Here is a 22,469-nt window from a genome sequence, read left to right on the forward strand (position 1 = left end):
AGTCGGAATCAGTTCATGGAACACAAACACGTTGTATAAGATTGGAAACTGAGCTGAAACACATAGAAGAAATCAAGCCAGTTTGACTTAAGGTTTACAAGGATTACGTGCGTTGTTTATAGCCAACCTTTCTAATACATTTGTGTAATTAGATAACAATACCCTATATTACAAATAAAAGTAAGAATGCTAGCATCTCGCACAATAGATAAAAGAAACCACTGATCAAAGGTGAGTACTTTTTCAGTCGATGCCAAATATGAAAATTTAAAAGCCCACACCGTAAGTTTAAAATCTATCAGTCCCCACCAAGGGTTAGCAATTAATTTACTACCATCCCATGTCAAAGGCGAACAATGTTTGATATCAGCAATCTATTATTCCATTCCAAAGATGAGTGATTTAACATCAGAGGTGACGAACTTAGCATTCCATTCTAAAGGTGAGCAGTCTATCAGCTCAGATCCAGTACATCCAAATATCTGCAATTTTTCCAGTCTCGAGATATATCATATGTATATTCTTATACAAAACTATGGTAGTTGTGCTAAGAGAGAGAGAGAGAGAGAGAGAGAGAGAGAGAGAGAGAGAGAGAGAGAGAGAGAGAGAGAGAGAGAAGAGAGAGAGAGAGAGAGAGAGAGAGAGAGAGAGAGATTTAGCAAGCAGAGTAATGAAACCCTGCTAACAAACTGGCAGTCAAACGATCAAATCGAACAGGAATTGCAATCTTATTGGTCGAGACAAGAATCGTCCCTTCTTAGGCTTAGGTACATCAATAAGAATTGTAGTTTTGAAAAAAAAAAATTGGAAACTATTACATGTATTTTTAAGACTAACTTACCTTTTATACCAAATGTTGAATTGTTCATTGGGCGTAAAACAAACTGTCTAAAATGTTCGAACCAAAACGTTAATATAAATCAGATGTCTTGTTCAACCTGTAGTACTGTGGAATATTGCCTTTGTATTCGATAGATTTACAGGAACTTTTCAGGTACAATTTTTATCAATGATGTATGACATCTAATGTTCTTTGTTACGCTCCATGAAGGAAGAAAAATAAGCTGTTCATCCTTACTATACAAACCGGACGTTCAATTCTGAAAATGTAAAACAAAAAGTAAAAGGAAAACATTCTGAAATACTTGTAATTTCATTACATAAATGAACCATTTAATAAAAAGGTGAAGATAACGAACATTGTTCATTCTAATAACTCCTATAAGGAATATAAAATCAAGAATTGGGCAAACACGGACCCCTGGACATACCAGAGATGGGATCAGGTGCCCAGAAGGAGCAAGCATCCCCTGTCGACCGGTCACACCCGCCATCTTGATTAGGTAAACTGAGTAATCCGTAGTCAAAATCGGTGTACAAAAAACGGCTTAACATTAAATATGAATACTAATATATCATATATCATGATAATACATGTATATCACAATATAGCAGTGACGACTCCTCGCCAAACATTCAGATTTCGAAGTGAAAGTTGTAGATCTTTCGGATAAGGTCGTAATTGTCAGGCGTTGACACAATAAAGAACCATCAAGAACCCTTAGCACCATGCGTAGGTCTATAGCACTTCACTTCCTATATCAATTCTTTCGATTATTTCATATTTGGCAAGATTTTCGTTACAAAAGACTATGAATGACACCAGTCTTTCTGGGCCCCTACATCTTTTTCGTATCCAGCCTAACCAGCAGAATAAACCTATTTCATGAACAGTACTATATATTTGTTTATTTTTAACAATTGTGTATTGTGTTTAATACTTTTGATGCAGATAAATATTTGTATAGAAATGTTAATGTTTAATGACAGGAATCTAGATACCAGTATAGAATTTAAAAAGAAATGTTTGAATTCTTGAGATTTGTGAAGCGTTCATTAATTGTGAGAAATGTTTGAATTCTTGAGATTTGTGAAGCGTTCATCGACTGCGAGAAATATTTGAATTCTTGAGATTTGTGAAGCGTTCATCGACTGCGAGAAATATTTGAATTCTTGAGATTTGTGAAGCGTTCATCGACTGCGAGAAATGTTTGAATTCTTGAGATTTGTGAAGCGTTCATCGACTGCGAGAAATGTTTGAATTCTTGACATTTGTGAAGCGTTCATGAACTGAGAGAAATGTTTGAATTCTTGAGATATGTGAAGCGTTCATGAACTGAGAGAAATGTATGACTTCTTGAGATTTGTGAAGCGTTCATGAACTGAGAGAAATATTTGAATTCTTGAGGTTTGTGAAGCGTTCATTCACTGTCCCCGTCGTTTTCTTGCTGACAGGTAAGTTTTCCACATGAAAGCCGCGGGATGAGGACACGGAGATGGACATGACCTGACGTGTAAACAGACGGCATGGGGTCTGCCCTGACAGGCGGACAGGTGGAATCGTGTATTACAAAACCAGGTCAGATCGAGCTCGTGTCGCCCAGGTAACAGCTATCATCAGAACAGGTGTTCTCACACTATAAAACAATAAAACATTTATATATACAAATACAGGGTTAACTCCTATGTGTTTCAAAATACTAGTAACTAAACTTAATTGATATGTTACTTTCTTTGTAGGATACTAGTAGATATTTTTTTTCTATTTTCATAGATGTATATCACAAGCGAAAGTGCATTTTGAAAGAGAAAAAGTGAATAAGATATTGAATTTCTGGTGGTATGTGAAACGTACATTTTCCCATTATTTGAAAAAAAAAATAGACATATGCATCTGACCACAATTTGATCACACGGTTTATCATTTATTTCATGCCAGTGTCTTTCATAAACATTATATAGTTTACAGTTCTTTACAAGAAAAAAAGAAAAGAAAGAATATTTCGCTTTCAAAAACTTATCGATAAAACCTTTGCAGCCTGTATTATTTAAGGCTTTGATTATTTCTTATGTTTACTTAACTTTTAATTTCCAAAAAAATATGTCATAAAAATTCCAGAATTCAAACCTCAGCTATGCCCCCCCCCCCCTCCCCCAATAGAATAGAGTGATTTTGAAAATAGCAAAATAATGAAACCAACAATCATTCATGATTTGATATGAGATAGTAACTCTGAACACATCGTCGGAAACCCACAGTCGGTCGCACTCCGTCGGTAAATGGAGTGTGACCGACCCATTCTCTCACCAGAGGGCGTGTTACACAAACTTCAGTAGTGCCAACCTCTACCCAGAGTTATCGTTCCTTACACTCACTTGCACCTCTGTCAACGTCTCAAGGGGTTTACAAGATTTTTGTAATGGCACGTATGCTCAAATAAAGTATGGTTTTGACTTCAGTTACAAAAATATACGTAAATAAATAAATATTGAGCAGATGTCAAGTCTTTTTGTGACACAAGAAGCATTGATTTGGGTTGAAACGTGGATATTGGGTAGTTCTATTGCACCAGGCCTATACATAGGTACATGAAGAATATATAGTAATGGGGAAAAATCTACAAATAGTTGCTTGTCCTACGTTTTCCCGATATTTTATAAAATAGTTCTTAGTTTTATTAGCCGTAAAAAAGAAAAGAAAAAAAGAGGGGGATTTACATGTGGAATAACATTGTTTATTTTGAGACATTAACAGAGGTGCAAGTGAGAGCAAGGAACGACAACTCTGGGTAGAGACTGCAGTAGTGCGAGTCATTCTTTACCCAGAGTTCCGTGCGCTCCTCTCACTTGCGTAACGCGCCCTCTGGTGAGAGAATGTAGTGCGAGTAGCGTACGGAACTCTGGGTAGAGAATGGCGACCGACCGTGGGTTTCCGACGATGCGCTGAACACAATATAAATTGCATCTTTTTTTTAAATTTGCTCACAATTAGATTAACAAATTCATATAGCAAAAGGATTATGCATACATGTATATGACTTTGGCCTGGTTCAGACCTTCAAAACCCAGATATTTGAGTGAAGTTTCAAATTTTAGTTCCAAAGTGATAAACATTGAACAACCACCAATTTTACGCCATTTGTTGCATCCAGTTGTTAGAAATGAATAAATTTACCGTATTTTTATTTTTCCGCTTGTTTATTCATCATTATCATTATCTTAAATATCTTTCTTTTTATGGAAAACGTAAGTTTTAGTGAGATTTTAAGGATATTTTCTTGAATTACTTATCAAGGAAATACGCGATGTTTCTGACATTTTCTCTAAAATAATTTTTTTCATCTCCTCAATATGAAGAGTTTTTGTATGCTTTCCGAAATAGATTTAAATTCTATACGGTAGTAATATTACCATACTTTGTATAAAGGTGAGCGTAGCTCAGTGGTTAGATTACCTCAATAGTAATATAAAGGTTTCGGATTCGATATCCAATTGTGCCAAAGATTGTTCTCCATTTTTTGCTGCAATATTGTCCATGTTTACAATTTTCTGGCATACATAAGAGCGAATTACACAAGAGCTGACTTTACATTTATACTTAAAAACAACCAGGGACTATCAAAATATGCTAGCTCTAAACCAGACATGGTAATATACCCCAAGTTGTTTCTTTTTAGAAACGAGATATAATGGAAGTGAATTGTACGTGAAATTTCACGAAAAATTATATATTATTGAGAACCGTTGCGTATGTCCTTAAAATTCAAAACCAGACATCAATGAACATGACCCACGAACCATGAAGAATAATAACATTTCTACTTTCCATTGAACAATGCTTCTGCAGTAACAATATGGATTCTGTTCAGGAATTCGCTCCACATTTCGGAAAGTAAATCATTCGAAAGTGTGCATGATTTCATCAAATATGAAAACGTCCGGCTTATATTTCTGTCACGCACGCAGTTACCAGCAATTTTCTTTTTAAAAATACCAACGTAATAGTTATACATACACACTTCATGAAAATAAAGTAAGATTTCTTTCAAAAATTGAAAATCAGTTAAAAAAAAAAGAAGATTTTACTCAAATTTTAACCGCTCAAATTAAAGTTTGAGATTTTTTCGAGAAATCCAGCTGTATGATATAGAGTTTCGATTCAAGAGAAACAAACGCTTTGTAACTAAACGATCAGGTTTTTCTTATTTTGAGTCGCGTCAAAATATTTCACTTACAATATTAATAAACAGATAATTATTTGATATTGTATTATGGTTCTCGGCGTTCGCGATACTTTCTATAAATAGAAATGGCGTTCGAGAACAAGGATTCCGAACACTCTCAGCCTGTCTCTACTTTTGTAGTAAAGTCTCATGTTTGTGTATAAGTTAATGAAAACTGTGAAGGATGTTTCACTTTGAACTGTATCATGGGTAATTTCATTCCAGAAATCACTGGATCTTGAACCAATTTCTGTTTTCATAACATCCTAAACATCCGCGATTGGATTCAAATCAGGTGAATTACTTTGTCACCACCATAACAAGATTCTATTACCATGTATTAGGCTAAAAGTATGAAAAAGAGGATTTTTTTTTCAAAATATGGGTAGGTTATTATTTTCGAAACCAAGCTGTATAGTCCTCTAAAGCGTCTGGTTCTACTTCTATAAATCATACTTGGTTTTCAAAATCATTATATAAATTATACTTATCTTTTTAAGTCACTAATCACAAGATGTTTTATTTACTAACATAGATTCTACTTATCTTTTTTAAATGATTGATTGCAAGTTGTATGATCCTGAATGCTTCTGTGTCCCAATTCCCACAGCACACTGAAAACAATCTAAATTGAAATGTGATTTACCAAATTTTTAATAGAATGTGGGTTTTTTTTAAATAAAAAAATCCTCTTAAAATGTTGACATTTAACCATGTATGTCTGTATGAGTTGTCTATGTTGCAAAATTTCAAAGCAAAGGTCAACGTGACTCAATGTCTCGACCATTCCATGTTGACATGTTCGCTCTAAACTTTAAAACACGGGCTATGAATGGTTGTACATCTAACATAATTAAAGAACATCGCAATTTGAACACAGCGATATAGATAATTATGTCATTGGAATAACTTACATCTGTTAAACATTCAATATTGTGATGTTAAAAAAATGTCTTCCTGATCAGAATTCGATTTGCACTTATAATCGAAAATCGATCATTGTACTACAATCGTTGTCGTTGTGTAATGAAATAAGTGTATATAAGGCTCTTCCAAACAGTCCATCGCAGTACAGTGGTTCTCCGGAAGATAAACTGACAGGTATCAACTATTATGTAAACCAATTCAATATCTGTATGGTTTGATTTTTGGCTTTATCATGTATTGTCGATAATTACGGATTATCTCCCTTGGAAAACTCAAAAGCCCGATTCATTTGGAACTTTAGATTTTGTCTTTGAAATAGCTTTAAAAAGTCCAACATGTAAAAGAGATTTCCGCGCCGTCACTCTATACACTAGTTTATCTTGAGAATATATTTTTCAGAAAACCATGCTGAAGGAATTCTGCCTGCTGCTTTTGGTCACATATGTGGCGGCTACCTATAACATAGGTAAGATTCCATATTTTCACCTAATCTCTGACCTATTATATAGGTAAGATTCTATATTTTCACTTAATCTCTGACCTATAACATAGGTAAGATTCCATATTTTCACTTAATCTTTGATAAAGTCCAATATTCAATGATACATTTTTAAACGATTATCATGCTTCTTTACTTTCACAGGTTACCCCTCCACACCAAGCTATCCAACCCCGACCTACCCCAACAGTGGATATCGTTATGTCGTCTACGTCCAATACCTCTACTATTTGTACGCTGTGTATGGACCCAACTCCGTACAATATCTCCAGTATTACTACTATTTAGTCAGACTGCACATCATCCCATACGGATTCAACTTTGGTGGCGGTGGATATCCTCGGTTTAGTGGTAGCAGAATCATCCCATTAGGAGGTAGAAGTGGAATTATCCCTATTGGTGGAGGTTCAACAGGTGGATTTCCAATTGGCGGTGGATTAGGAGGTCTTCCACTTGGTGGATCTGGCTCTCCATTAGGAGGTGGTCTAGGCGGTTTACCTTTGGGAGGCGGAGGTCTTGGAGGAGGATTCCCACTCGGAGGTTCCGGATTCCCAAGTGGTGGTTCAGGTTTCCCTCTTGGAGGAGGTAGTCTAGGTGGTGGTTTCCCTCTTGGTGGATCTGGCTCTCCATTAGGAGGTGGTCTCGGCGGTTCACCTTTGGGAGGCGGAGGTCTTGGAGGAGGATTCCCACTCGGAGGTTCCGGATTCCCAAGCGGTGGTTCAGGTTTCCCTCTTGGAGGAGGTAGTCTAGGTGGTGGTTTCCCTCTTGGTGGATCTGGCTCTCCATTAGGAGGTGGTCTCGGCGGTTCACCTTTGGGAGGCGGAGGTCTTGGAGGAGGATTCCCTCTCGGAGGTTCCGGATTCCCAAGCGGTGGTTCAGGTTTCCCTCTTGGAGGAGGTAGTCTAGGTGGTGGTTTCCCTCTTGGTGGATCTGGCTCTCCATTAGGAGGTGGTTTCGGCGGTTCACCTTTGGGAGGCGGAGGTCTTGGAGGATTCCCACTCGGAGGTTCCGGATTCCCAAGTGGTGGTTCAGGTTTCCCTCTTGGAGGAGGTAGTCTAGGTGGTGGTTTCCCTCTTGGTGGATCTGGCTCTCCATTAGGAGGTGGTCTCGGCGGTTCACCTTTGGGAGGCGGAGGTCTTGGAGGAGGATTCCCACTCGGAGGTTCCGGATTCCCAAGCGGTGGTTCAGGTTTCCCTCTTGGAGGAGGTAGTCTAGGTGGTGGTTTCCCTCTTGGTGGATCTGGCTCTCCATTAGGAGGTGGTCTCGGTGGTTCACCTTTGGGAGGCGGAGGTCTTGGAGGATTCCCACTCGGAGGTTCCGGATTCCCAAGTGGTGGTTCAGGTTTCCCTCTTGGAGGAGGTAGTCTAGGTGGTGGTTTCCCTCTTGGTGGATCTGGCTCTCCATTAGGAGGTGGTCTCGGTGGCGGAATTGGTGGTGGCTTTCCTCTTGGAGGATCTGGTTTTCCAAGTGGTGGAAGTGGATTTCCATCTGGCGATAGCTCCATAAGTTTCACCAGCAGTGGTTCTTCCTTCTCATCTGGCAGTTCTGGATTCCCAAGTGGGGGATTCCCAGGAAGTGGGGGATTCCCAGGAAGTGGGGGATTCCCAGGAAGTGGGGGATTTCCAGGTGGATTTAACGGCGGATATTCAGGAGGCCATGGTGGATATAAACCCAAGAAAGGGTAATTCAAATCATCCTTATGTCATACGAAATTGCATATCATAAAGTATGCATTATCAATTGTCCATTATCATACACTTAAGAATTCTGATTTTTTTTTTGTAGGTAGGACTACTGAACTTCAGCTTTAAAAACTGGATCCCAAACCCGTATTTTATGACTGGAACCGTCCCCGACTTCGACGTCTAATTGTAAATATATGCATGGTTATGGAATAAATTGAAGACACCCAAATATTTCTTCGTGCTCATATTTAAGGAAGTTAGGTCACGAACTTCAGTTAGAATTTAGTTGGCTGTATAGCTGGTATACTCGCGGTACTGGTCAGCCACAGCATACACGCTTTCTTACTCATATCTAATTGTGTTTTCTCAAAAACATCAGTACTGTGTTTGGCACCTACCGTATAAAAATGTATCGATTTTAAAATGAATGTCACGGTTCTTATCTCCGTGTTGAGGTTAGTTCAAGTCTACAAATTGAGAAACGTGTTAAAAAGGCAAAGTTAAACATTTATACCGGTGGCGGCAGCCTAGTGCTTAGCGATCCCGCTTTGTAACCGGTAAGTTCGATCCTCCCGGTGCCAAGTCAAACTTAAGACGGTTAACAGCATCCGGTACTAGAAGTGAAAGTCACGTGTCTTTCAGATATGACCATAAAGTTGAAGGTCCCGTGTCTCGGTATATCTAAATAACCACACTACATCAGCCCTAAGAGCTATGTATAGGTCAACATTTGTTGCGCATCATTTAAATCTGGTGACTCTCTACATGAGTGAAAAAAAACCCAAACAATATTCCAATAAAACAACTATACAATTCAATATAAACATGCGTTCATAAAGAAGAGGATTGCATTCTCAATATTTACATTAGGTTATTCAATTATTTCGCAATCGTAGGATTTTATAACACCTACAGATTTTTAATCACTATTTAAGCAAAAGAAACATGTTAACCGAAATACTTAATCCTTATCTTTTTGCAATGTATAACTTGAGCTATATCTTATAGTTTGTTCTGTTGGCCAGAATTTCGATTTAACATTATATCAAACTCTGTTCTCATTACTGTATGATTTTAAATTTTAAAAAATTATGCTACATAAAATATTCTTAAGTAACTATATTTTGTGGCGGGTTTTTTTCATGTCACAACGAATACAAAAAGAAATTATATGAATATTTCTGTTGCTAGGTTTGTAAAATTAGATTATTTAACTTTATTTCATAGTATATCTGTTATAGATATTTAATCATGCGAATCACAGAAAGCGCAATTTTGAAATGTCGAGGGCTAAGTGCAAAAATCAAATTCAATGCCATCTGTCTCCAACTTTGCAATAAATCATATTATATATTGATCATAAAATCTATTTTGCAATATTTCCTGATGACTGTCATGCCGAAGAACAAACATCCTCATGAAATTCAACATAAAACAGACCGATGCCCAACACTTAAGAGTGTGCTGATAGTGGTCATCAGCACCAAGATCATTTAAGCAATATACTTAGCAATATGCTATGCAACATTCCAATCTATTGTATATATGTTCAAATACTCCAGAAGTTTTACGTCCAGAATTGGATCTTGTAGATTCTCACTGTTGGCATTTCCGCCGTTTGGATTTTGTTCGTTTTTTGCTTTGTTTGCTCCATGCATCTGTATGAAAGAATTAAGAAAATGATAAATTTATTCCTTAACCCTTCAAGGGCCAAATCTTTTCCTATTGATAGAAAATAATCTTTGTGGTTCCATGATCTTGTAAAGAGAACCCAATATGTAATGATTATAAAGCATTCTGTAAGTATTTAGTCTGGATCATCCCGACGTTTATGTACCCCACATCTTCTGGAAAGTCGACGTATATACAAACGCCGGGATGATCCAGACTAGTAAATACGTGTATTATGTTCCTACACTGGTACCCTGTTGACCTCGCTTCTCTCATGTACAACAGGTCAGCGCTAATTTTAGAGAGCCAGGATTTGAGCTGTAGCGTTATCTCACGCGAATAAGGAGAGTTCATTTCAAAACAACAACGACGCTAGCTATGACACCACAGTCAACTACACTACGTTGCGAATGTATACGGTGAATCAATTTACCAATGAAATCGGTTCATTTCGGCCGCTGACCCGGTGTTTGTGTGTAGCACCAATCAGCGGGGAACCAGTTTATTATGTTCCCTCCCAGCTCCAAATTAAGTCGTTCACGTAATATTCTGAGTGAGTAATCTTACGTCAACAGTTTATGTATAGTCATAACAAAGGATTACTGAGGAAAATAAAATTCGTTTCACATTTATATGGAACTCACACAGTTCAGTCAACCATAAGATGTTTTGTCTCTTTCAATTTGCGGACCTACGAGGCCTTTAGGGCTTTAATCTTCGATTCAGCATCTGTTATATCTAACCCTTCATCTTTAACATTTTTGGCACACTGATTCTGACTACGGATAACTCCGTTTACCTGATCCGGATATAGGGCTCACGGCGGGTGTGACCGGTCGACAGGGGATCCTTACTCCTCCTAGGCACCTGATCCCACCTCTGGTGTGTCCAGGGGTCCGTTTTTGCCCAACTATCTAGTTTGTATTGCTTGTAGGAGTTATGAGATTGATCACTGTTCGTTATCTTCACCTTTCTTCCAATCATGGTATTCCGTTTTATCCTATCAGTTTTGTTCCATATGAAATTAAATATTTGCGTTTTTCTCAATTTTCTGAATATGTGGGGAAAAAAAATCTTTTAGACAAGCTATATCATCTTTTTATGTGAAGGCGTTGGTTGAAATTCGTAACGTGGCGCATTAAGGGGTTAATCAACAAATAACCAATAGATATTTTTAGCTGGGATTATGAGATTTTTATAGACAACTTAGGAATGAACAATAGCACATGGAGTGTCAAATCAATTCCAACTGGCATCTCCCACCTCCCGGAAAAAACTTATTCAGAAAGGCGGTGCATTATGATAGACAAATTGGGAATGAACAACACACTTGCGGTATGCTGATGAAGATTGAAAGGATCTTGCTGCAATTTTAAGGAAGTTTTGCTTTAAATCTTACATTCCGACAATGTAAATGTCGAATTTCATCATGGTGAATTGAAGATTTTGGGCAAAATGGGGTTTATGTTATGTTACATAAATTTTACGTAAAATGGTCATTGGTTTGTGGCCGTTGTATTTTCCTGCCACCTTTTGTTTTTAATTTTAGTGTGTTACAGTTATTTTTGTATGCACGTATGTTTGAAGGAAATTCACACGTCCTTATCATTGTGAAGCATTGTGAAAAGTGTAAAATACTTGAGATCTCTGTATCTTTATATGAATGTGTGTCCTTTGTTAATAATTCCTCACGTTTTACTTGATGGATGGTGAGAAAATGTAGTCGAATTCTTGAAGGAATGAATATTTCAAATATGTTTACCAATAGCTTATTTTTGTTTGAACACATTTATTTCAGTTCGTACTTTCAAGCATGGCGTGTTTCAGATGTCTTTTAGATGTTTTGGTAGGGGATGGATAAGTTAAAGTTTACTCGTCAGGAAGAGGTCGTAAGGCTGGTGGGATTTTTTTTGTTCACGAAAGGAAAAAAATTTGCCATAAAATTTTAATTAAATGCAACAGTTCAAAATAACATAATTATGAAATCCTGTCAATACAAATGACGAAGATGACAGTATTGTGTCTGTTGAATGGAAAGCCATATGAAAATCTCTTAAATTTTATATCTTTTTCCAGATTAACATTTACCCTTTTCATAGCAAAACAAAACGCATGAATGTGTGAATTTATTCCCAATTTATGTATAAGCTGCGTATGAATTTATGATCTGCCTCTGGTGTGAACAGGAATCCATGTTTCCGCTCCTCTTATATTGTTTTCTTTATAGGATTTATGAGATTGATCACTGTTCGTTATCTTCACCTTTTCATCTATTTATTTACTATCAAACCTGTATAGTATTATAGGGTTATTGAACTTCTATTGGTGAATATTGACACGACTTGGCTGTCAAAATGCACAAGCTTGCGAGTGCCAATATTCACCAAAATAAGTTCAATAACCTTTTTATTATATAACTAAAGTATTTAGTTGTTAAATTATATCCCTTTTCGTGCAAAATACTCCAAAATCGACGATAATTCATCAACATTGGCATCTATGGTGAAAGTGTGCAATATCAGCAAACTGAGCATGCATTTCTTAATTGTTCAATATCAAACTCGTCATTGATGCATGAAGCAAACTGATTTTGTGAATGGGGACATTTTGTTCTAGTAAATAAAATGAATATTTGTTTTTAGTGCAATAGATACTCAAATACCGGCTCTATCAGATTCGGAGGACTGTCGTCTGCCATTAATTTGGCTGTTTACGTCGTTATGGTGGCAGGGGACAGTTTCTTTGGTTTTGAAACATGTGGATAGGGGGTATACACCAAAGTCAGATTATGACAGACTAATGAAAAATCATATTTCCCTTTTATGTCAATACTTGTATTTCATATTAGTGTAGTTAATAAATTATGACCCTAAATTACATGTAATCTATAAATACTGGTGCTGGTGCACAAAACATGCTCTGAGCAGGTTCCCCTTTTTTGCTTTGATTTTCCCTCATTTGGGCTAATCCGCACCACCCCCACACCATCACAGTACCAAACATGGGGATTTAGACACTGTGCACAATCAAGAACCCTATCTGCCCTTCTCAAAAATCTACCTCTCATATGGGGCCATCCACCTTCCCTCACAGCTACAGACCTTTTGCTAGACCCTGCATGTTTTCACCGGAATTTCTTCAGCAACTGACCACGTGTCTTAGTTTCGTATTTGCACCCATCTATATGCTAGGAATCATGGTGACACCTACATGTTGTATATCAACATTTTTACTAAGCACTCAGCTACATTTGACATGCATCCTAAAATTATTGTATACATTTTTACACATGTAATATCACTTCAAATACAGGGTAATTCCATTTTTTGAAAAAGTTGACGGGCCTATAGTGCGAAACTGTCCCCTGCTACCTATGGTAAGGTCAATATTGAACGCTCATACTCGGAATGTTTCGGGCACACACAATTTACCCAATGCAAAGTTAGCGTTCAATAAATTCTCAGGATATTGAACGCTAACATTCTCTAAATTTTACGCAGATTTTATAATAGACTATTTATTAGCTATATAATAAAGTAAAATATTGAGGAGATAGAAACTTCATTTATTAGAGTTCATATAAAATCACTTAATGACAGGATTCTACATAATCTCAGCATCAAAATATACAGCTATAGAACTGTACCTCTCATCCGTAGCTATAGAACTGTACCTCTAATCCGTAGTTATAGAAATGTAGCTCTAATAAGTAGCTATAGAACTGTAGCTCTAATACGTAGCTATAGAACTGTAGCTCTAATATGTAGCTATAGAACTGTAGCTCTAATATGTAGCTATATGTAGAACTGTAGCTCTAATACATAGCTATAGAACTGTAGCTCTAATATGTAGCTATAGAACTGTAGCTCTAATATGTAGCTATATGTAGAACTGTAGCTCTAATACATAGCTATAGAACTGTAGCTCTAATATGTAGCTATAGAACTGTAGATCTAATACGTAGCTATATGTAGAACTGTAGCTCTAATACGTAGCTATAGAACTGTAGCTCTAATACGTAGCTATATAACTGTAGCTCTAATATGTAGCTATAGAACTGTAGCTCTAATATGTAGCTATAGAACTGTAGCTCTAATATGTAGCTATATGTAGAACTGTAGCTCTAATACATAGCTATAGAACTGTAGCTCTAATATGTAGCTATAGAACTGTAGCTCTAATACGTAGCTATAGAACTGTAGCTCTGATAAGTAGCTATAGAACTGTAGCTCTAATATGTAGCTATAGAACTGTAGCTCTAATATGTAGCTATAGAACTGTAGCTCTAATATGTAGCTATAGAACTGTAGCTCTAATATGTAGCTATAGAACTGTAGCTCTAATACATAGCTATAGAACTGTAGCTCTAATATGTAGCTATATGTAGAACTGTAGCTCTAATACGTAGCTATACATGTAGAACTGTAGCTCTGATACGTAGCTATAACTGTAGAATTTGTAAAAATTTCAAACATATTTTTCCCTACACCTGTTTTCAAACACAGGTTCAAGCATTTATTAAAACGTCACCCTAACTTCAAAACCCAGCTTCAACATGTACAATGTTTTTACGTCGATGGTTATCTTTGAAATGATGGTAAAAGATAGACACATGAGATTAAGGATGCCACCTTTAAAGAAATCATTCATTCGCTTATAGATTAATAAAATACACAACATTTGCATTGCACTACATTAATTGTCAACATGAAGAAAACAATGTGAACAAATTACTTTTTCAATTTGTTTTATAAACAGTGACATTTTTTCTAGAATGGCCACGTTTGCTGATGACAATTCAAAGTACTCATGTATGTGCAATATCGATACATAACCCTTTCGTCCTGTCACGTAGTGTCAAGCATCACCAGTAATTCTGTTTCTTGAACAAAGTGAACCTGCCATCTAAATTTTTTGACTTTCTGTTTAGATATGACAGCATCATTATAAATTACATCTGTAATTTTTTTCATTGTGAAACAGTATGGAGATGTTTTGGTTGAAATGTAGGAAGTGTAGACATAAATGCCATTTTGTCTAGGGCTATTTGGTGTGGTTTTTCCTTTCTAAATAGCAATCTCACAAGTTTTGTCATCACATCCACATGGTCACTGTAAATGAAGACGGTTACTTCCGTGGCCAGTTAGTAATTCATTATGTAATTTAATAATTTACAATTTTGCACATGCATAGATATTGTCCAGCAAAAATAAATAAATAAAATAATGAAATAAACAGAAACAACAAGAAAAAGACTCATATTAAAGTAACAAAACAAAATCAAAGAAAAAACTACCAGTAAATATAACTACATCAACAGCACCGAGAAAATAAACAGGCAACCCCGCTCCAACATCGAAAACAGCAACAAGAATAAAACACCCCCTTAATCTGAATATCGAAACTACCTACACTACACAACAGCCTATTCCAGCCATCTTGAGGTTTATCGACGACGATACTGGTATCATGTATATCTGTATTTTATATTTTTATTGCCATTTATTTTCATCTCATTTCGTATATTCATCTTTATTACCGCAGAACCTCTAGCATCCATTCTCATCACTGAAACCACTTCCCTGGGAATATCTTGCTTAACGAAACGTCAGATGTATTCCACTTCCATTTGAGGTTCACAAAGTCATGTTTCATCCTTGTCTAACTTTATATAACCCAAATAAAATGTGTGACATAAATCACAGCACTCGATCATCAATATTTCAAAAACGAAATCCAATATACAAGGTGAAGGCGATTGAGTTAACAATTCAGAATGAAATATAAAAAAGTAACAAAACGAAAATTGAGCCCATGCAACAGAGGCAAGGAAACTTTCGGGAAAGTAGGAATAATAATTAAAAGATGTGTACGAATTTCTTATAAGCATGATAAAAGATAAAAGAATGTTTGGTTTTCAAAAAAGACATGTTTTTGAAAAACTATGTCATATTGAACTTTTCAACCTTTTCTGAAAAATCGTTCCAAAAAAAACCAAAAAAAAAAAAAAAAAAACCCAACTGAATTGACGTCAACTCATAACAAATCCTATGCACCGATTCGAATGGGATTAAATATATGCAGTTTTGATATATCCAACCGATTTTAGGAATTAGCTGATTAGACCACAACTATTCAATGACAATACAGGATTTTAGTACCTATAGATTGATGTACTTGTGTAGCTTTTACTTAGAAATCCTTTCTACCAATATCAGTCGGAACGAGCTCGTTAAAAATGGCGTTCGGATGCAAGAGTCCGAGGTATATAGGGAGCTTGGTAACGTTAACCAAGGCTCTTACTTGTAGGAGTATTCAACAACTCATAAATTCTCAATGAAAATCTTTATTATTCAGCCATTACTGTTTCACCTAACAAAGGAACACAATTTATCAAAGGAATAAAAAATGAAAGTGAAAATACCCCCATATAATGTTGATTCTGGTGAAAATACCCCCATATAATGTTGATTCTGACTTGCCTTTTGTTCAATGAAGCTAAAACACAGTTAAAACGTTCGTACTGTTTCAACATAGATGAAACTGTTCGTGGCAAACAGACGTGCCACGTGTGAAACAGCCACCAAAACACACAAAACCCTCCATGTCGAATTAAATGTAAAAGGCAAGATCCATCGAATTTTACTTGAACTCTCTTAAGAACTGATTTCAACATGAGTCGGGTATATTCATGTTTTTTTCTATGATGTCTTTTGCCCTCAATCTTTGATTTTCCTAACCAAAAATTTGATTCCAGCACAAAGAGATTTACATCATGCGGCAGTAGAAACGTTTTTAGTGTAGAACTGTTCGCACAATCCAAACCTAAGGTCTGCCTCAATGAATGAAACATAAGACCCGTTTTATTGAGAGACGAGGACGTGGCAAAACTGAATGATCTAACTTTGTTTAAAAAAGCCATCCCTACAAATTTATAAGTAGTTATTTCCTCGTCAAATTCAAGAAATCAATGATGAAATTGAATATTATTGCGAAATTCTCTAAACTTGTAACTGTATGAAGTAAAGATTTTTATGTCCGTTACATAATAACGATATAATTGATGTTTATTTGTACATGTCCGTTCATTTAAACAATTGTTTGGACATGCATTTCTTTGATATTTAAGTTTTGACTTCCGTGTTCGGAATAGTACGAGTCATCAGAATCAATCAAAGCTTTTTGTACCGAACTGATGCCAGGTCGTTGATCGGTGTGTATATAAAGGGACCGCTCTCCTGAACCATCACAGTTTGAATCAACATCCCAGAGAAGGACCAACAAACAGGTAAAATGCTTTTCTTATCAGTTCACATTAAATTAAATCAATATTATTTCAAATAATTTTGTGATCTTTAACGTTCTTACTATATATTCACACTAACTAATAGTTACCTTATCAAAAATGAAAACGAGATTCTTATTGGAACGTCCAGTAAAGCTGCCTATTAAAAATATGTAGGTACCACAGTTCATAAACTGGTTCCACGCTGATTGGTGCTGCACACGAGATCGTGATGGTCTCTTAATTGAATATGATTTGTTGTAGTTTTATACAAATTGGCATTGCTAAATTACATGTGTGTAGTTTCTTTCATCGGATAAATAATTGCAAATCAATCTTATATTTAAATTTTCGAACGCAAATCTTTCTCTAACACAAAGACAAACAATATCTAATTAATGGTTATTTATTTTGTAGATCACCATGTTGAAGGAAGTTTGTTTTCTGTTAATGGCCACATACGTGGCGGCAACCTATGGCACAGGTATAACTGCAGAATTTCTCTGAATCCTTGATAAGTTCCGTGTTCAATAGAACATTTTTGTATTACATGCCCGTTTCTTTACTTTCACAGGTTACCCCTCACAACCAAGCTATCCAGCCCCGACCTACCCCAACAGTGGATATCGTTATGTCATCTACGTCCAATACCTCTACTACTTGTACGCTGTGTACGGTCCCAACTCTGTACAATACATTCAGTATTACCAATACTTGATCAGATTGCACATCATTCCTCAAGGATTCTCATTTGGATCTGGCGGATTCCCAGGCGGTATTGGCGGAAGTAGAATTATAGGGGGCGGTAGCGGCATAACCCCAATCGGAGGAGGATATATCCCAGGTGGTGGTTTCCCAGGAAGCAGCAGAGGATTTCCCGGTGGTAGAGGAGGAAGCTCTCTGAGTTTCTCAAGTGGATCTGGATTTTTCTCTGGATCCGGAGGCGGTTTCCCAAGTGGCGGATTTCCTAGCGGTGGATTCCCCGGCGGACTCTCCTCCGGCGGATTCCCCGGTTCCGGAAGCGGTTTCCCAAGTGGCGGATTTCCTAGCGGTGGATTCCCAGGCGGACTTTCCTCCGGCGGATTCCCCGGTGGATCTTTCCCCGGATCTGGAAGTGGTGGGTTCCCAGGCGGACTCTCATCTAGCAGTTTTTCTAGCGGTAGTTCCTTCCTGAGCAGCGGCAGTTTAGGTGGTGGTCCTGGCGGTATCGGAGGTGGTCCTGGAGGAATCGGTGGAGGAATAGGAGGAATTGGAGGAGGAATAGGAGGAGGAATTGGAGGAGGAATAGGAGGAGGAATTGGAGGAGGAATAGGAGGAATTGGAGGAGGAATTGGAGGAGGAATAGGAGGAATTGGAGGAGGAATAGGAGGAGGAATTGGAGGAGGAATAGGAGGAAGAATTGGAGGCAGAAAGAAACTTGGTAACCTTATTTTTTTTTTTGATAATTGCTCAAAGGTTATGATAGTTTTTTTCTAAAAATTCCAAAGCAAGATTTTGAAAAAGAAAAGTTTTACTATATTTTTATTTTAGGTTTTTACTAAACTGTTCCCGGATTGACTGAGATGGATTTGGCCTTGAACTTGCATTTCATGTGATTTGCTTTTTTGTTAGGTTGTGGAATAAACAAATGATGCCCAAATTGTCTTGTATTAATTTTGCTTAAGGTGGTTCCAGTATTGTTAAAACTGGACTATTGATCGAATTTTGTATAACAGAATGTTTCACAAGAAACACATTGACGCAAGCTTCAAAGAAAGGCCGCAAATAATTTGTTTTATTTAACCGATCGTATAAAATGTTAATTTTGCAAGAGAACAAGTATCAATGATGCAGATTACTTTCATCATATTATATTGTTAAAATTTGATCCCCTATTGTCGTCTCGTCTTTACAGGGCTATGATTTGAATAAATTGGAATCTACACTACCTAATGATGCTTGCATATATCGATACAACTTATCATGACCCTGCTGGCACTGAGAAAACGATTTCCCCATATATTGCATGTGATAGTTGGATCTCCTATTGAAGTCCCATTGTAGGCTCTGTGGCCATAATTTGAACAAACTTAAATCTGTAATACCTGTAGATGCTTGCATATTAATACGTCTAATCATGACAATGTTTCCCTTGCATATTCAAATATAAAACTTTGTTCCTCATTTGTGAACCCACCATACCCCCGGGACTATCATTTGAACAACTTGAATCTAGATTTTTCAGGGTCAATCATAGTTTATCTAAAGGTGTGACGCGTTCCCTTTATTATTATGAAGGCACAGTAGGGACTAGCTGCAATAATGTAGGTATATTTTATCCGATTTTTTTATTCTGACGTTTTGGGGATAGGGATAGGGCTACAATTCCATAGGATCTCCGTAATGGTGCAAAATAATTTCATGAATAACCGATAATAAGCTCCGTGTATTTGTCCCAAATGTTGTTTACACAAAAAGGAGTACCAACTTTGTGCTTGGGCATGTATAATAAAGGTGTTTTTCATAAAAAATCATGTACAGCATGCAAAATTCTTCGTCTGCTCCGCCAAGCTTGTTATCGCAAGATCTCTGTAAAACTTAAACATTAACAATCTGCGCGAAAATGTAGTTACTCGAGCCACTCCGACAAAGATAGGAAAATCATTTGGTTGCAGAAAGAATTTACACTCTGCTGTTCGTTTTTAACTTGATATCAAATCTAAACCTTTTTTATACAGACGAAATAGCTTTCTCCTCCGTACTTGTCCATTGATGTAAATACCGCCTTACATGTATATGGCATATGCAAATAACTTGATAATCGGAAGTTCAAACTTCAGTACATCAACCATGGCGCACAAATTGGAATATATCGAAATTGTTGAAAACGGTAGAATAGAGCCTCACAAATCGTAAATTGCAGGTTGTAAATTTATATATTGACTAAGAAACATAGAATATCATTTTATTTACGTAAAGAAATTCAGCAAATGTTTAGAATGATCGAAAATGTTGCGAGGGTGAATCACTCCCGCATTTGCACCATTACGGAGATCCTAAGGAGTTGTAGCCCCCTCACCCCCACATTATTGCAGCTAATGAAGACGTAGTATATCCCTTGGCGTAATGTGTAAAACGCGACTTCTGCATGTTTGCTGAAAGCCCTACCTTGTACTGTTCTATGTCTGAGAAACTGAATTAAACACGATTTTTGTTGAACGTTTATCTAAGACAGGGTAAACATACATAATTTCATGAAAATTCTAAATATATGTCTCTTTGAAAATACAGAGAGTATTTAGGGATTTATTTGAATCCATCCGTGTTTTAGATGATGCCGAACACCGTAGATACAATGATATCCCGAACGAACATGGAAACGACTCTATTTGATCAGGATTGGATTGGATTCTTGAAAAGATTGTTGCGAAACGTTTGGATCATCACATAGAGTTGAATCATTTACACAACAATGTACAGTCAGCATACCGTGCCTGCCATTCAACGGAGACAGCTCTACTTCGTGTCCACCACGACATTGTAGCAGCATTAGATTGTGGTTTCAGCGTTGCATTAATCATGTTAGATCTTTCGGCGACCTTTAATGTCATCGATCATCCTATTCTGATAAGACGTCTTGAGTTTGCTTTTGGTATTTCTGGCTCGGTCCTTAATTGGATTAAGTCATATTTCTCAGAGAGGACCCAAAAAGTGGCCATAGGATCTACCTTCTCCGATGATTTCCGTCTCAATTGCGGCGTACCACAAGGATCTGTCCTAGGACCTCGGCTCTATGCCATTTTCTCCAAACCTATTGGTGGAATATGTCGTAAAAACAATGTTCTACATCACTGTTACGCAGATGACACACAAGCCCATCTAGTCTTCAAACCTAAACATGACTGGCAAAATACCGCTAGCCACTTTGAGGCTTGTATGGATGAAATAAAGATGTGGATGTCCGCTAACATGCTACATGTAAAATTAAATCAGGACAAAACAGAGCTCATTGTTTTTTCACCGAAAACCATAGTCACTGACTCACCATCGTACCATCTGAACTTTGCCGAAACTATCATCAGTGAAATACCGTTTGTGAAGAATCTAGATGTATGGTTTGATAAGACACTTTGCATGCAAAAGCAAATCTCATCTGTGTCTCGTGCTTGCTATCATCAACTACGTAACATCGGACGAATACGGTCGCTCATCACAGAAGATGCGTGCAAGACTCTAGTATGTGCCCTCGTGGCATCTCGGCTCGACTACGCCAATGATCTTCTTTTCGGAATTAACACAACCAACTTGGCAAAACTGCAGTGGATACAGAATATGGTAGCTCGAATCATCTCTCGTACCAAGAGAAGTGATCACATTACTACAGTGCTGATTTCTTTACATTGGCTTCCTATTGACAGGTGCAGCCCAATACAAAATCTCTACGTATATAAGGTGATCCATAAGATGGCACCAAAATACTTGGAGGAGGTGATCACTGTTTACCAACCAAATCGTTCCCTAAGATTTAAAAATTCACTGACATTAGTTAGATCTAGATGTCGAACCTCCACATGTGGAAACAGGCGCTTGGATGTGGCAGCAGCTACACTCTGGAACTCTCTGCCTTGTCAGAATTTGAACATTTTTAAAAAAAACACATCTTTTTAGACTTGCATATTACTAGTATTATAGGTGGTTAAATCTTTATGGTTTCTTTACCATCATTTTAACTTGACCTTTTCAATTGTATAATTGTATATTTATTTCAACTATTGTATTTTATATCAGTTGATTGTACGGCGTGGAACTTTTTTCATACACATCATGTTTTAGATTTTAGTAATTTTACTTCACATTATGGATGTTTTTCTAGCACTGTTTTGATATTACAATTTCCTTTTACTACTTTTATAACATGCTGTATCATTTTTATTGTGTACAGCACTTTAGAGTGGTTATTCATAGTCATATAGGGCGCTATATAAATAAGTATTATTATTATCAATAATGCCTTGAACCTTGTTTCCATTGTCAGAAACAAACAAAACACATTTTTGTTAAGAATCATTAATACTATTAAAAATACGTATTGTTTCTTCTTCTTCTTTTTTTTTTTTTTTTAGATATACATATGATAACATAGTATTAACTATACTTCATTTTAACACAAACAACATAACATTAATATACATTGCATGACAGCCAGTCGTGATTGCTGGACGCCCGTAATTTCTTGTATTTTAAATACACATTACAGAATTCGCAGAAAAAGAAGTCGTTATTTCCCCATATACAAAAATTAAGATAACCTTCCAACTCCATATACAGAATATGAACAATACATAAATAACAATCACTTT

The 22,469-nt window shown here is 36.8% G+C and overlaps 2 protein-coding genes across 4 annotated transcripts; both read left to right on the forward strand.

Annotated features, from left to right (window-relative positions):
* The first annotated feature begins 6,117 nt into the window (after positions 1-6,117).
* LOC125669387 (uncharacterized) lies at positions 6,118-8,404 on the forward strand. 2 transcript variants are annotated; one of them, XM_056161290.1, is made up of 5 exons: positions 6,118-6,164; positions 6,390-6,456; positions 6,634-6,969; positions 7,438-8,170; positions 8,275-8,403. In XM_056161290.1, the coding sequence occupies exons 2-5, from the start codon at positions 6,396-6,398 to the stop codon at positions 8,276-8,278; spliced, it is 1,134 nt and encodes a 377-aa protein (XP_056017265.1). In that variant the 5' UTR covers positions 6,118-6,164; positions 6,390-6,395; the 3' UTR covers positions 8,279-8,403. The 2 variants fall into 2 exon arrangements, with proteins under 2 accessions (XP_056017265.1, XP_056017266.1); XM_056161291.1 differs by having other exon boundaries at positions 6,137-6,164; positions 7,153-8,170; positions 8,275-8,404.
* An 8,673-nt stretch (positions 8,405-17,077) lies between these two features.
* Positions 17,078-18,769, forward strand: LOC125669389 (uncharacterized). Of its 2 annotated transcripts, XM_056161295.1 has the most exons (5): positions 17,078-17,133; positions 17,548-17,614; positions 17,705-18,361; positions 18,419-18,550; positions 18,661-18,769. In XM_056161295.1, exons 2-5 carry the CDS (start codon positions 17,554-17,556, stop codon positions 18,669-18,671), a joined length of 861 nt encoding a protein of 286 aa, XP_056017270.1. In that variant the 5' UTR covers positions 17,078-17,133; positions 17,548-17,553; the 3' UTR covers positions 18,672-18,769. The 2 variants fall into 2 exon arrangements, with proteins under 2 accessions (XP_056017270.1, XP_056017269.1); XM_056161294.1 differs by having other exon boundaries at positions 17,079-17,133; positions 17,705-18,550.
* Positions 18,770-22,469: the final 3,700 nt, after the last annotated feature.

The sequence above is a fragment of the Ostrea edulis genome, chromosome 4 (genome assembly GCF_947568905.1).
Source record: "Ostrea edulis chromosome 4, xbOstEdul1.1, whole genome shotgun sequence".
NCBI classification, from domain to species: Eukaryota; Metazoa; Mollusca; class Bivalvia; order Ostreida; family Ostreidae; genus Ostrea; species Ostrea edulis.

Coding starts and splice junctions, on each gene's coding strand:
- LOC125669389 (XM_056161294.1), top strand. CDS start 17,554: ATGTTGAAGGAAGTTTGTTTTCTGTTAATGGCCACATACGTGGCGGCA. Junction 17,615..17,704: donor GGCGGCAACCTATGGCACAG/GTATAACTGCAG, acceptor TTACTTTCACAG/GTTACCCCTCACAACCAAGC.
- LOC125669387 (XM_056161291.1), top strand. CDS start 6,396: ATGCTGAAGGAATTCTGCCTGCTGCTTTTGGTCACATATGTGGCGGCT. Junction 6,457..6,633: donor GGCGGCTACCTATAACATAG/GTAAGATTCCAT, acceptor TTACTTTCACAG/GTTACCCCTCCACACCAAGC. Junction 6,970..7,152: donor ATCTGGCTCTCCATTAGGAG/GTGGTCTAGGCG, acceptor CACCTTTGGGAG/GCGGAGGTCTTGGAGGAGGA.